This window comes from Pectinophora gossypiella, chromosome 9 (assembly GCF_024362695.1).
Source record: "Pectinophora gossypiella chromosome 9, ilPecGoss1.1, whole genome shotgun sequence".
Classification (NCBI taxonomy): domain Eukaryota; kingdom Metazoa; phylum Arthropoda; class Insecta; order Lepidoptera; family Gelechiidae; genus Pectinophora; species Pectinophora gossypiella.
Window position 1 is genome coordinate 6,450,162 of NC_065412.1, and position 16,144 is coordinate 6,466,305.

Genomic DNA, 16,144 nt, shown 5'->3' on the forward strand with positions numbered 1-16,144 from the left:
GTAAAATTTACGTCATTATCAATTGTTTTATATTCTGCTGTCGGAAATGGGGCTGTTACAACAATGTCAATTCCCTTTTCTAAGGTGTTCTGAATAACCGTGGTGGCGTAACCCTTGTTGCAGGTTACTAGAGCATCAGGCATTCGCACACCATCACAAAATTTTGTATGATTTAAAATGGCTTGCCCTGAGTATAAGTCAGTAGGCACTTTTACTCTCATTTCAGCTCGTGGGGGAAGATTTATTACGTACTCGGTAAAATTGTGAACAATAGGGATGTCCGTGGTTTTCGTTTTCAGTACTGCATTTTTAAGGTCAATAATGGCTTCAATTTTTGTCAATAAGTCATTACCAATTAGACCGTCATATCTCGGGTCTACTTCATACAGATAAAATTTATGAAGGTCAGTGGTATTAAAAGTTGGTGTTAGGGGAATATGAATAACCTCATTATGTCTTGAGCTGGCATGCGTGCTTACGACTTCAAACGGTTCGTGAATAACTAGTGGCAAAAAGTACTGGTAGGCCTTTTGAGGGCTTAAGAACGAACGGGTGCTACCGGTGTCGATCATAAGCTTTGCGTTAATTTCCGGTAAATAAATGTACGGTAATTTTAATTTGACGTCACAATTTATTTCTATAATTTGTCTTTCCCTACTGAGGCCCGTATGTAAAAATTTTCAACATGCTGCTCGTTTGACTCCTCCGCTCCATGGAGAGTACGAGTCGTATCTAGTGGCTCCGCCTTATCATTGCATTGATAAGAGTAGTCTTGCGTGGGCGCATCGCATTCATACGTATCGAAGGCATACGGATAGTGATCCGCCTGGCTGGGATAACTCTCCGTGTAAGTGTCAAAACATTCGATCGGATGCTCATTGTATAATTCTGTTTCATTTACACGAAAACCTTGGCCTGTTTTTTGTGGAGCGGTACGCATGGAAACATCATTAGTAAAATTTTTGGAATAAAAATTTGGCTGTGGAGGTCTAATAGTTTGTTGCTGTCCAAACTGCTGGGGCCGCATCGCTGGTAGTTGTTGTAGGCCTTGAGGTGGTCTATACCCAAAGGGGGTGGGTTGGATAGGGCGATAACCAAATTGTTGGTTGTTTTGCTGTAGGTTTGGTCGGTAACCAAACTGCTGATATTGATTTTGTAAGTTTGGTCGATAGCCAAACTGCTGGTTACTTTGTTGAGGGGGTCCGAACTGTCGGTTAACAGGTATACCAAACTTAAAATTGGTTTGAGTATTGTTAGGAATGTTTCCTATGTATTTAGCAAATCCTTGGTTTTGAGGGATATTTGGATGAGATATATTAGAAGGAAATTTAAAGGGCACTGCTGGTACTTGAGGCTTATTCGTTTTATTTTTACGCTGATATTGTTCGTGGAAATCCACTTCCTCGAGCACTACACTTAGGGCGTCCTCTAATGTTTCAGGTGATTTTAATCGGACAATGCGTAGCATCTCCTCGGGCAAGTTAAATAGAAAAACATTTAAAGCTAATCTGTTGTAAATCGTGATTTTGCTTTGCCGCATATTCTCGTCATCTATTATATTAACTTTAGCTATAAGGTTTGCTCTAATCGATTGAACATGGTTACAAAATTCATGATAGGATTGGTTTGGTTTGATTTTTAAACCTTCTAATTGCATAGCTATACTCTCTTCGGTTCTAGGATCACCGAAATGCTGAATCAATAGCGTTTTGAATTCATCCCATGTACGGATGTCCTCTCGCTCACTGATAAGGGCCGCTGCATTATCAGTAAGACGGCTGGTAATGGTATGCATAATATAAGCATTCTGAGCATCGCTCCCTCTAAATTTTTCAATAACATATTCGCACTTACGAATAAATAAATTCAGGTGTCTTTTGTCTCCGTTAAATAGGGGTATAATTTTTGAAAATTCACTCGGAATCAAATTGACCTCCGCCATTTTAAAACACAATCAAATCAATTATATCACACAAAATCTTAAATCTAGCATGCACACACCTTATCTATAATCTTAATGTAATTAATGTAACTATTTAAATATAAAATAAGAACGATTTTGAGTTCTATATTTTTAGTAAAAAAATCAGAGTACGTATCACTGAGAGAAGTCCGATCTCAGATTAATATTGGAACAAAGATAAGCGAAGGAAGGCGAAAAGTCGTACTCACCAACCCCCGGCTGCTTCCATGTCCTTAGTGTCCTGTCGCCTTAGAACACTCAGTGTGTCCCGTAAGTGTGACAAAATTTATTTGGTTCGCAGGATCCGGTCCGACGCTTTACTGCACTGGTACAGTTTTTACACACGACGATATTGAGTCCAAAAACCGCACGTAGGGCGAGTTCGAGCCCTATAAGCAGCACACGCACGGTAACGACACGGATCCTACCGGCTGCGCCAGTCAAGTTTCGGGAGCGCGGGACACTATTTTTAAAAAGAAACTAATGAATTTGAATTAGTTAAATGTATATTAAAATAAAACTTAAAGTACGGCGAGACATGTGCACAGAGTCGGATGCGCTACATGAATGATTTTAATGCTAACTTAAAGTTCTAGCTAAATCTAAGAGGAAAGCGTGGGAGTCAGGCCACCGCGGTGGTCTGTCTACAGAATGTGCTGACATGCTGTTCTAGGCAGCATGCACTGTCACCGTTCTTCGGGCTAGGGGTGGCATAACTATGTCTAAAGTTTGTTTATACTCTAACCACCTTACAAATAAAAAATAAACCTGGGATGAACGTGGGTTTAAGTACAGTGGGTTTGACAGCCAAGCAAAATTGAATACAATTATCATACAATTCTACTGAACTTTGCTTGACTGTCAAATACTTAAACCTACGTTCATCCCTGGTTTATTTTTTATTTGTAAGGTGGTAAGACTGGAAACTTGGAATTGTTTATTTTGCTAGATCTTAAATAAAATATGCAACTTCGAAATAACTGCTGCATCTAAGAAGATCCAGTAAATTTCGAAGATGCAATAATGTCGATTAGTTTCGTAAAAAAATTAAAACAGGTGACTGACTGCCTCTACCTTATATAAACACAGGTAAATGCAACTTAGCTTAACTATTGTTTTAGTTATTATAGTGGGAATAGTTTCGAAATGACAAGTTGCAAGTTTAATAGCAATAACACTAACTTCTTCCCGCAAGCATGCGCGGATCCCACAAATAAATTCCCATTAGAGTACGTGCACATGCATGAGTTTCTACAAATTGCTACTACACTTTATACAACGAAGTTGGAGCATTCCTCTGTTCTCAACCCGTGTTTGCAGTTGCAACGGGACCGATTCCAATTGGAGTATTTTGTACTACATTTATAGTGGTATATCAATAGGATGTTTACTCAATTATATATAGGTAAATATTTCAATATCTAAGTTGCAAAGGTTGTACCCATCAGCAATGGTTATGACATTTTGCCGGATTGTGCAAAGTAAACAGCTCTCCAGCTTTTTATGTAAATTTCTGTTTAACAATAAGGCCGCCTATTGTGCTTATTTTATTCGTCTGTACATGTCCTGAGTTTGTGTTTCTGTGAATTAAAGAATTATTGATTGATTGATTGCTTTCCTTCACGTTGCATAACAAGAGAAAGGTAGATAATTTGTTTAATATTTTTTATAGGAAATAAGGTAAAAGTGTGAAAGTAATTTACTCTTCCAAATGGAAAAAATGTCTTAAGTATATTATTCGTTTTCCTTTTCCGACATCCACTGTGTCACAGCTGAAGATTGGCTGGTAGACTTTTCAACCGTTTTGAAAGTTTTTCAAGGAAAGTTCTAGGAGGTTGAACTTGTTTGATCACGGTTTATTTTCAGATGTACTTCAATCGTGATTTTTTGTTTCTCCAACCGTAACATTTTTCCTCTACTATTCCCGTCATTATAAGTTCATAACTGCCAAAGCACATGTTCAACATGCTGAACTTTTGTTTTAATGTATACATATGCCTACCCGCACCACCAACCCCTACTAGAGCTGCGTGGTGGAGTATGTTCCATACCCCCTCGGGATGATTGAGAGGTGGCCTGTGCCCAGCGGTGGGACGTATAAAGTCTATTGTGTATGTACCTATATAAGGTGTTATAAGTCAACTTGCAGCCTTTCCTGAAAACAATGATATTTTTGCCTTAAATTAAAATCATCATTTTACATAATTCCTTTACATCAGCTAGGTAAATTACTTCTCCAAGGTAAATTATTCCTTGATGGAAATATATGAAACAAGTACTTGCTTTAATCATAAGGGCTTTATATTACCCGTATTTGGACAGGACGTAATTATTTTTACCTGAGTACGATCCCGTTTTCGTACAATTACAAGAGCTGGCGTTTGCACAAAATGCTTGTTCACCTATGTACTTATTTGTGGCCGTCATGTTGGAAGGTTTATTCGCCTTAAAAGATTTACGATGTGCTGTCGGGATTAATTACAACATTACCTTCCCTAGTCTCGCGTTCACAGCCTGGTGAAATGTTACATGCATTCTTCGTGTTGGTAAGAATAGTGAGAACAATGTGAAAAAGGTGTACAGAGTAACTGGAAAAACTACGTTAGACACGTGAGATACGCGTACTTTAGGCTTGATGTATACAGAGCCTAGAATACAAGCGGGCGGGCCGCGAGATTGTGTATGAAACAAAATCCCTCTCCCCGCAACCAACATTAGGGTGTGTAAATTCAAAATATATCTACCGCCTACGAATAAACTACCACATATTAAAGTTTGTTACACGGACTGCACAGTAAAGTTTGTTAGTAATATAATAATATGATTAACTAACTAAGTAACTATTTTAGGGGAATCTACGAAAGTACTATCAAAAGGAAACTGGTGGTACGTAATAAACTAATAGTATTAAAAATGTGAGCGGTTTATATAAAGACACGTGGCGAGAATAACACAGCTGGGAAATAAAGTAGGTACTTACAGTACAATACAATGAAAATGTCCAAGTACCTTTGGGTATTGTAAAAATGAAAAAATTTCTAATTGAATTGTTTGTCTCTAAGCAAGCAGCTTTTGAAATCATAATAGGCTACTTGACAACCCAGTCAAATGATGAAAGTTTTTTGGAGTGTTTCTGGAAATATGTGACGGCATCAATAAAAGCGGTCAAACGTCGTACTCATTGTCACTTAATTCATAAATTAAATCGAAACTTAAAATAAGATTATATTTTGATCATCGTAGACTGGCTTCTATTTCTAGATTAGCATTTTAATTTATCTTTGACCCAGTCAAGTATCCAATTATGCAATACCTTGTGCCCGAGATATATTATGTTTATTAATAAACATATAATTACATTTGAGGATTTTTATAATTGTCACTTATATTGAAATAATTTTATTGTTAATCCTGCTTGTAGGTACGCAAAGACACGACGCGACGTCTGAAATTGGTCGGACCTGCCTACTTACCTCGTTGGAGATACAATGATAAGATAGTCAAATTAGCTTTTGTGCATATCTAATTGTACTGAGGTCACGAAAGAAATACAATGCAACGTGACCTGGTTTTGTTTAAAAAGTGATGTCGGGAGCTAACTTGCCACTTTGATTTACGCGCGTTGAATACAAAAGTACGACGCAAGTTGAATATAAGATACTCCACTAAAGTCATTCTTTGTAATTTAAGAACTAAAACACCGTAAAAGCAATTTGATATATTAAATTTAACAGAACTGTCTAAATGGGCCATAAAAATATGTTATTATGATAAATGGAGTAAGTAAAGTAGATAAGTGATATTTACGATAAGCTGCACTAAAATGTTTTTCACAATGGACATTTTATATCGCTCAAGTCGCAACTCGAGGGATTGTGCGATGCTACCTGCCCTATGTGACTCCAGGGACCACTAGCAGTGTAGCTACATATCTACGAAACAATACTTCAATTGTTCATACGTGATACGAGTAGAAAACAGACGAAAATAAAGACGATATTTAGAAACGTTTAGATAATGGTTAGAAATAATCCTATAGCACTAAAACATCTAACTCTCACTCAACATGGATCCCTTTTATTTTGAATAAACATTCAGGTCTATGTATTTGGATTTCATAGTCATTACTTTTTCGTACTTTATAATCCTCTAAAAGCAGATAGAGGCGTTGAAGTGCCATCACTCTCAGCACTTCGCACTCATCGAAAGCGTTTCGTGCATTTTTGCATTTTTCTTCAAACAGACGGGAACCTACTTTAAAAAAGTCTAGTTCCGTTAAAACACTGCGGATTTAGTAGTAATAAAAATGCTTTCCGCGCAAAATGTCGAAAAAAGACGTGGACGGACGAAATAACGTTTGGCCAGCTTTTTTTGAGGGACAAACTCACAGACGACTTTGGGCACTAGTCTAATCTTTGCTTAAAGACATTCAGACATTAGAGAATGTCTCGTATTCTCTTTTTTGTTTTTTCCTTTAATTATATTCTAGATGGGGTCTCAGTAGCTAATGAGCTCAGCTAGTTTTCCTTTCAATTACTTCGGAGCTTTTGGACCCGAACATCAAATCTCCACGCACTCGCAATGGAGCAGTGTAGTAGAGTGTACTTCATACCTCTGACGAGGGATGGCTTTCACCAAGATACCGAAACCTCGGATCAACGAGTATAGGGTGCCTTTTTACGTTTTGTATCGCATACGCACAAAAACAAATATTTAATAGAAAACTAATCGAACATAAAACCTTCACATCAATAATTCCACACAGATAGACATTCACAATATATTCATAACTCTCATAACACGAGACCCTCGATCATGACTCAACGTATTGTAAACTATTTCAAGAATCTGGAATAATTCCTTGTCATCGTGTTCTATTGTGGGGAGATTCACAAAGATGGTAAGAACTATACTCTTCAAATTAGGGGATGTCCATCAAAATTATACCTACGTATAGGTACTGTAATACAGTTTCATTTTATAATGTTGTACAAATGGTTTAGGATAGTACGCCTGTAATTTGACAGGATATACAATGTAGCTGTCCTTATAATAGTTGAATGAACGAACATTCATAATAATAGCGCAATATGAATGCAAACCGTAGGAGGGGTCCCGTTACGGATTGTACCTATTTGCTTATACAACAATACGGCCTGTACGTGATATTGTAATCGACTTATAATAGCTCCCACCCTCCATGTTATTGTCGCCGTATACTTTTATGGTGCCCCTTTAGGGAATGCATTCAATAATCAACAATTTCACATACGTTTGCATTCAATCGGAGGAAAGTAAACGTTCTTATATAATATTACGTGAATATATGGCACAGCTATAGGGCAAGGCCGCTTCTACACCTATTTTTGCCGCGTGCCAAAGAGGTCACCGGAGATGTGGGGAATAGGAAACGTGAATCCAACAATATTGCAGGTGGATGTTACGGATATCCCGCTACAATGGAACCGTATGATGTGGTAGGAAGGTAGAATTTAATAAAACCGATTAAACGGCGCTCAAAGGATTTTTCCGGCAATGCGGTTATCGATACCGCTAGTTTCAATTTAACAAATAGCTGAAGAATTACAAAATACCGTAAACCGTTCATTTGCCTTGCTTTGACAAGCAATAAAAAATACAAACCTGTCGCTGTCGCTGCTGCTACGTTAAAATGGAAATCCTCTTTAGTTCCCATGAAACCAATATTGTATGAAATACTGGCAGCGGTAGATATTATAGAACTGACACAGATACTGTGTCAAATTAAAATCCTATGGTATGCTACTCAAATACCCATCAACTCGTATGCGTTTGAATGCCGTAGGCGTTCGTAGTAATTTGCTACGCTTTTGCTACGTCACCATCGTGGTGAATAAAACGACATATTATTTATAAAAGAAATGTGTAATTAGAATACTTTAAATATTTGTTTAAAAAAGTTAAATTGTTACATTTTCCTAGTTGACAATATTTAATATTATTAATGTAAGTAACATTGTTAACCATTGTATGAAAGTAATGCAATACAAATCTTCACTGTAGGATTGTTTGATTTTATATTCTAAATTGAAAGTTAATCGCAATTGTATTTGTATTATTTACAAAATAAACATTCTGTAGCATTGGTTTATTTAAATTTCTTGTTTATCTTAACAATATTATTACATACCGACCAATAACCATAAATTAGCAATTCATAAAGAATGTAGAAGGGCTATGTTTGAATAAATATCAAAAGAGAGATTGGATGCTTTTTTCGGGTGATTTATGGAATCCGATTTGAAATACATAAGGAGAGACAGCGCGGCGCCCCGCGAGAATAGCGATAGGGCCATACGCGTGAAAACGACACTCATCAATATCTACATTCCAAACTTAGAAGATTTATAGAACTGAAGCATTTTACAAAAGTGGGTCGCGGGCCCGAGGCGTTGATGCGATTCGAGTCTATTTAAATTCCAAATGCTGCGCGCAAGTGCAAGCACGGAATGTATTCGCAGTGCACCCTCGGATGTAGGTCAGTCTGATCTCGCAGCATAAAGGCGCGCATTCAGCTTGGCCGCGGTTTGTTTACCGCTGGGCGCGCGCCGTTGCGGCCCGCGGCCACGGCGCGACGAGCTCGCGGGCTCACAGGACTAATAGGAGAGCACGGACACTTACGACATCGATGAGCTGGCTGAGTTTAAGTTTGATGCAGACGCGCAGCACGTCGGTGGTGTTGACGACCGGCCGCACCAGCTTGTTGTAGTTGGAGAGCAGGTCGTCATACAGCCGTTTGGCGTCGGGGTTGCCGGCGGTGGCGGCGCGGACTAGGCAGGCGGCTGCCAGCCACCACACGAGTGCGCCCATCAGCTCGGCGCCACCATCGTTGGTTCAGCCCGGCGGAGAGAGCGGGCGGCCCGGGCGCGGCGCGGCTCTGACTGCCGCGCGCCCGCGCGCCCCCGCCGCCGCCACCCCGCTCGCGACCCTCCCCTCACACCCACAACCCCTCACTCACTCTTTTGTTAATATTTCTTGTCTTTTACTTACTTATTAGGACTTATATTAATTAGATTTTGGAGAAAATGATTAATTGACTTAAGGAAGGGGTTCTAGAAAAAGGTTACCTTTATTGAGCTCCTTCAGTTCCTGATAATAAACTTTATGGACGTGTAATCAAGCTATAATTAACGAAATTTTGTGAAAGAAAATACTTTTTTTATTAAAAAAAATATACTTACCCAACCAAAATACATCTACGAATACCTGCCACCTACTGAGCTGACACATTCGCTTATCAAAATCCCCTTTTTTAAATGAAATTTAAAATGTAAGTATAACCCAATAACAAATTGCCAAAGAGTGTAACACAACTCCTACATTAGCTAATCTAGGCGTGACATTGCAACAGTGAAAACTGGATAATCCCCAGCGCAGACGAGGGCCGTGCCAATGTTACCACCCGTATAAAATTACACTTTTTGTGCAAGAATATTTTTCTGTGCCAATGTCAATAGGTCACATCTATTTTAATATCTTTATTTTCAACCGATTTGGCTGCGTGGAGAGCTGTAACTGAATTAGTTAGATTGTATTTATAACATAGCTTTACTCGTAGATACTTTAGAATGTACCAATTATGTATAAAATGGTTTTAAGATACCTTTGTGTTTAATTGGTAGGACCTTATTTCCTAAAGCCATTTGCTTGTAAAATCTTATGAGTACGTCAATGTGAGGTAGGAAATCCGTAATCAAGTTATTTTTTACCCGACTGCGGCCAAGCAAAAGGAAGGGTTATTTAAACAAAGGGGTCTCTCATATATTTCGTCCACGCATTATAGAAGTTAAAAAACATAAACATTTTGAGGGTTAGAAAATATTACGCTAAATATTACAAAAGGGAATGTTTCATCTGAAACATTGTATGAAATCGATTGAGTATTATACTCCAGAATGAAAAATCACCACATAAAACCCACTCATTAATTCCGGATGTTTATTTTTGTGCTTTTTTGCGTTGTTTTTTGATCGTAGGCAGCCCTAACGGCCGCATCAGTCTGCGCCTCTTTATAAATATGCAAGTTGATATCGCATCGCATTCCTGATGTTCCTCCGGCTCGTAACAAATGAGACAAAGAGAAAATAAATTCGATTCAACCAGGGACGTCACCGGAACCAGACGATTGGGGCCTGAAAATCGCCTACAATATGAAAAATATTTTATCTCCGCCATTGTTGGAAGCAAGCGGAAAAAAACATACCTGTTCGGCTCCTGCACCTAAATGCTTCCCGTATTTTCAAAAGTTGGCTTGAGGAATTTCGTTTGTAACTTTTTCATAGCTTTTGTTAAGTTCCAGGGAAATAAATAAGTAGGTATGTAACGGTGATGTGGGGAGGTACTCATTATAAAATGTTTCCTAATTTTACTACTGTTGAAGCGGTTGTTGGTGTTTTTTTTTATTTTGTAGGTACACCGCACCTCGTTACGAGTTTAATCGTCTCAAGTGAGTTTATCGCGACAATTTACACACTGTATATCCCATCAGTCTTTAGGTAAGCAAAGTGAAAAACTGCGTAAAACGTAATTTGTGACAAGGGAGAAACCGTGTAATTTCACCTCAAAAATATAATATTTTCAAAGAGATAGCGCGTGACGGCAGATTACCGCGTATTATGATAAACGGGTAATTCCGCAGCGTAAATGACAAAGTGTAAGCACGGCTTACGTACTTACTCCGCCGATGTAAACCCTGCACCGCGATACAATGTCTCATTTGTGAATAATATTGTCATTGCCACCACTACATTATACACTACACAACTGTGTACTTATAAAAAAACACTAAAATGTTAAAAATTAAAATCATACCACCTAACGGTAAAATGACCCTTCTGTTATACATTCCATACACGTCCAGACTTAACAAGTAGGTCCTAAAAGAAACTTAGTACTTAATTCAAGATTTTTAAATTAATGTTCGCTAAATATTATGTAAGTACTAACTACCTATCTACAAGTTAATTTTAAAACTTGCACAAAATGTTTTGCGAGATTCTACGTAAATCATGTGATGAAATATTTTGTATCCAATCATATCCAATAAATTCGTTTCACAAGAACTATTTAACTCGCAACGGACGCGATATTGGCTACATTTCGGGTCGTTATTTACATTCCATCCCTACTTTCTCCCTACATACGAGAGTAATATTTGCGAACCTTTCAGGTATCTGTCCTTTTACGACTATGTGATAGTAACTTTCTCAATTTAAATGGAATTAATGAACAAACTAGTGGGATCGCCTATGTACAGAAGAAGTACACTAGAATCAGCGCACTCGATTATTGGATAAGATGAATACTCCTGGGACATAACATCGTACCTTTGTAAATCCTTGAGTTTGCAAAGTGAAAATAAAGTACACTGAGTTATATAGCATCCATTAGAGAACAATATAACTTTGAAACGTCCGTCATAATCTAGAGTTTTTGTAGAGAGTAAAAAGGGTCGCCTGTGCCCGCGGACCCTTTCCGATTCAACGTCTCTCAAGCATAAATCAAAATTACACAAGAAACATTTCAGATTCATCGCCACACTTTCTGTTGTGCGGGAAAAATCGTCGTTATCTTGACTTACACCGGCATTATCCCTGGATCCTTCCTGGATTTAGAACAGTAAATGTGGAAGTTTGTTCTTCCAAGTGTGCTTTACACAAAAAAGTTGGCCCCTGGAGACATTGAGAGATGTATTTTAAAGCATGACCTACTAAAATACTCTGTGATATTACATGACATAGGCAGACAAAACACTATACCACAAGCATTATACTAGATCGGAAATTCTGATTTATAGCAGGAATAAATAGTAAGTATACCTACACTGAAAGCCATGACTATACGTATGTTATCGTTACATAGAAGTAATTTATAAACACGGAGCACGAAGTTTCTGGTTGTAAAGCGAGTTCAGTGCAGCGATAGCGAGAAAAACTTTATCAGGTTTAAGTTTAACTGCAGAAATCGAATATGAAACCTCAGCTGGGAAGAGAGGCGGTAAACAAGTATATTAATAATAAGTTCGTATAATCAACTTCCAAGTTTACTAGCAGAGCGAAAAACAGACGGCGAGTGTCGGTAGCGTTATAGTATGTGTATTGAACGTAAACAATGTGTCCAGAATATGTTTTCCTCTATGACGTGCAGGAATTTATCTCAATATCTGAAGAGGCTGTGAGTAAACAAACTGGTATATTTATCTTGTAGGTAATTTATAACTATATTGACATATTTTCAGGATAAAGCGAAATTAGTTTCAATAATAAGCTTCATGGCGTCCATAAACTTCGTTATCTGTATCTATACGAGACATGTTAGCTTATAATCCACTTACATTATTTGTTACGATTCTGTTTTAACGAATATATTTATTGTGCTCTCATCATATTATAATATTAGTTAATCGCTAAACAAATTATTTTTCTCGAGATCTGTTACAATAACACTAATATTAACAATATTTCTAGTCTAATTCTAATTACTTATAAATAATTTTAGTTTTTTAAATAAACAAGATAACATACGTAGTTATTGTTAAAAAGAAACTCACTCCATTTAGCATCAGGCGTGCGGTATTCACTAATTTTTTACTGAACTTATAGAGGAAGCTTTAGATGTGGGTACAAAACGAGCAATTAGGTTTTCAGTCGAATCATAATCTTCTGTTGCCACAGCACTTTCCTATAAGTAATAAAGCCATATTATGATACTCGGAGCTAAGCGAAACGCGATCGAATTGCTGCTACTTATTGGCATTTTTATATTACAGTGTAATAGGTACTTAATATATTAATAGACGAATCGCATAAACATAATCTACTGTAATATTTCTTAGTAAATTAATAAGAAAGCTTATGTTTAGCTGTACTACAATAGTGCGAGAGGCAGCAGAAAAACAGAGTGAGTTAGCAAGAGGTTTATTAACAGCGTCAGCTTTGTAACCGATAAGCTGTACTTATAATGCGGCGCAGTCGCCGCACGGCTTCACGGGCACGGCTCAGCGCGACTAGTTGCCACTGCAGCGCTACGATTGCAGACAATCTTCACGTGGATTGCGTTTATTGCAGCTGGGATTGCTTCAAGTTTATATCTACCACCATATCACAGCAGGTCTCTTTCGTGTCGCTGCTGTTGGTAAAAGCCAACAAAAAAATTATTACGTTTATAAGAGCAAGTATAAAGACATCGACCGTATCTGAAACAGTGACAAAAGCAATAAAGTGCAGTAAAAACGATAGGAGTCCACAATGCAAGATTAAAACAGCATGTGAATAATCTCGGTCTTTTTCACTTTGTTTTAATGAAACAGCTGTGTGAAGCTAAGCAAGGCGTATATTTGTAGCGCAGCTTGTAACAAACACGCTGTATTGTATTGTCGGTCGACCCTTAGATATATTATGAACGTAGCATTCACAATTTCTGCTATTTGTGACTTTTACGATTGTTCTTAAATGATAACATCAACAAAAATATGTAGAATATATTATAAAATATCATTTCAAGTTTTCACAATTTACGCTTAAAAAAAGTGTTCAATTGGCTACTTGACAGTTGTAACAATAAAATATGAAATATGTCGGATATGGTAGTTTATCATTTAACGATACTCATCCAAATCATTTTTTTAAGATCATTTTTAATATTTTATTTTAGAGAAATAAGAATGGGAATTTTTAACTGTTTATTAGAAGACCCGAAACACTAGCGGCCATGATTGAGATTCGTGTGACGTCACATTTCACAAAATAACAAAAACTATATAAGTACCTACAATCCATCACCCCAGTTTCTGCACACATGTACGCTTGAACAAAGCAGTCAACCGCAACCAAAAGCGTTGGACTAAGCTGACAGATCATTTCTACAGACATTGTCTTTGTATAAAGACAGATTCACAATAGCATGTCAAGTATCCACGACTTCCGGGCACAAGGTATTTATTTGGAACGTCAACCAGCTTTGTAACTGATAAGCTGTATGACGCAGTCGCGATTGCCGCTTGAGGGATTAGGCTCACTACACAAACACACCCATTCTATAAAGATGCTCTGTCCACTTTATGTTTCTACATGTAAATATTAGATTTTATGTAAGTAGTTGGCGACAAAAGAAAACGCATCAAGGAAACGAGGCTTTAGTGTAATGTGCTAAGCGATAGGACTGTTTTTGTAATTAAGTGCCACTGTGAAAATTACCACTCCAGTTTTAACAAAACCAAGATCTAAAAACAGGCGACCAAATATAAGGCAGCATAGTTATTTGTACCGCCTTATGAGATACATTAAATATATACTTAAAGTATACTAACACACTTTCACTTTGCCATAAAATAAACAATAACATTACTTATTTAATTTGTTACAATGATAAATAAAGCTGCAGAAAAACCAAACATGGCGGATGTTCGTAGGTATCGTCAGTTGGTTTTGTAACTGATAAGCTGTGTAATGCTGCGGGTTCACGCCAGAGTGCCTGTAGTTTTACGATCCACTGCGATTGCAAACTATACAATAAGTATTACACCTGCACCTTTTTATGCAAGTTTTTGTAAGTATAATTAATAGTTACGCCTTTTACTTCTTAGCATGAGAAATGAGGAACGCGGTAATAAAACGACGGTTTGGTTGAGGTTGCTGAGGTAAACGGTTACTTACGTACTTCTATTTTATTTTAAATTCGGAGAACTGACAGTCTAATTATACATAAAATGAACTAGCATAATACGATGCTAATGGAAAGTTCCCGCCATAGAAACTGCTCATGGCTTTGTTGTAGAGAAACAGTAAGTCTTTTGTTTTTGTCACTCCCACACTACTGTGATAAGACTTTCTGATTTCAGATATACATGAATCGCGTAGAACCTTAACTGTTTCAAATATCCATGTATTACTTACAACGCGAAAGAACGAAACATTCAGACACGTAAATAGTTGTATAATAATATTGCATTTGGAATTTCCGTTAAAATATCACTTATATCACAAGCCAGTTATATCACAAGCACGAGTACAAGCGAACCCAGATTGTCTTCAAACCAATATTCCACAAGATATCTGTATGATTGGCTGAAACTATAAACAGATAAACGAATGATCGCATCGAAACCCGCAGGGTAGGGTTAAACCGTTAAAGTACCCATCACGTTGAATTGTTTTTACGACTTGCCTGTATTCTCCTACATCCCGATGTAGTCCCTGTAGATAAATACCGTTGCACGCCCTTTTTCTTTATTAAGATATCATGGTTATTTCACTTAATTTCACTTCTATTCAGTTTGTGCATATTCGTAATAAAAACTAAATTTACAACATGCTAAAGTACAAAGTTTAAGATTTTAATATTCTAATTAATAAATATCAAGTATTTTTTTACATATTTCTTATCTATTTTTTACCCTCTAATCCTTGTGAGATGTGACAAACTTGCGGAGGCTCAAATAAAAAGTTCGAATAAGAAGAAAAGTTGCGTGTGGAGGCGAAGGCGGGCTTGTTATTAGTTAGACTTGTCCCCGAAGGTAAGTTATAATGCGGAAATTAATCGCAATTCAGAACTTCGCCGACAAAAGGCGGCACGTTTTGCACTTTTTTAAGTGTCCTCTCTCTTGGCACAGGTGGCTGCGCTGTCGCTTTAAGGCCTTTTATTTTAAATTATGATTTTTCAAGGAGAATTTAATTCTGTTCAGTTGCATTTTATAATATTTTATTATATTCAAAGTGGAAGCTAAGGTCTTTCTGAATCGACTTGTCGCAAACTCATACCGGCACTAAAACCGGCGGCATCGCGAATCAAACTGTTTCCAATACGAACTGATACACTTCAAAGCCATATAAACTGTTTATTTTTGTGCCTCGTCGACGTTTTCCAGGCGACTCAGTTCCTATAAAATGTTATTTGTATCCCAGTCTCAACAAAATTGATCACCACGTTACTCCCGTAGTCTAGCAATATAGGATTCATTTCGAAATAATAACCGGATAAAGGGATAAAGCGATTTGCTTCGTTGTCAGACCGACCGCCGTTTATCCGGCAGATTGAAGAATACGTTTCATTTTCAAGCTTTTGTCGTATAGTATAGCTATTATTATCTATTTACAAGCGAGGTTTTATTTTCTACTTTACAGTATAAAGTTTCCGTTACAGACT

The 16,144-nt window shown here is 37.4% G+C and overlaps 1 protein-coding gene across 1 annotated transcript in view; it reads right to left on the reverse strand.

Moving 5' to 3' along the window:
- Positions 1 to 8,812, reverse strand: part of LOC126369508 (acetylcholine receptor subunit alpha-like) — a 50,069-nt gene extending 41,257 nt beyond the window's left edge. Inside the window, exon 1 of the mRNA XM_050013957.1 lies at positions 8,624 to 8,812. Coding sequence (XP_049869914.1) covers positions 8,624 to 8,812 — 189 coding nt within the window. The remainder of the gene's footprint in view (positions 1 to 8,623) is intronic.
- Between the last annotated feature and the right edge of the window lie 7,332 nt (positions 8,813 to 16,144).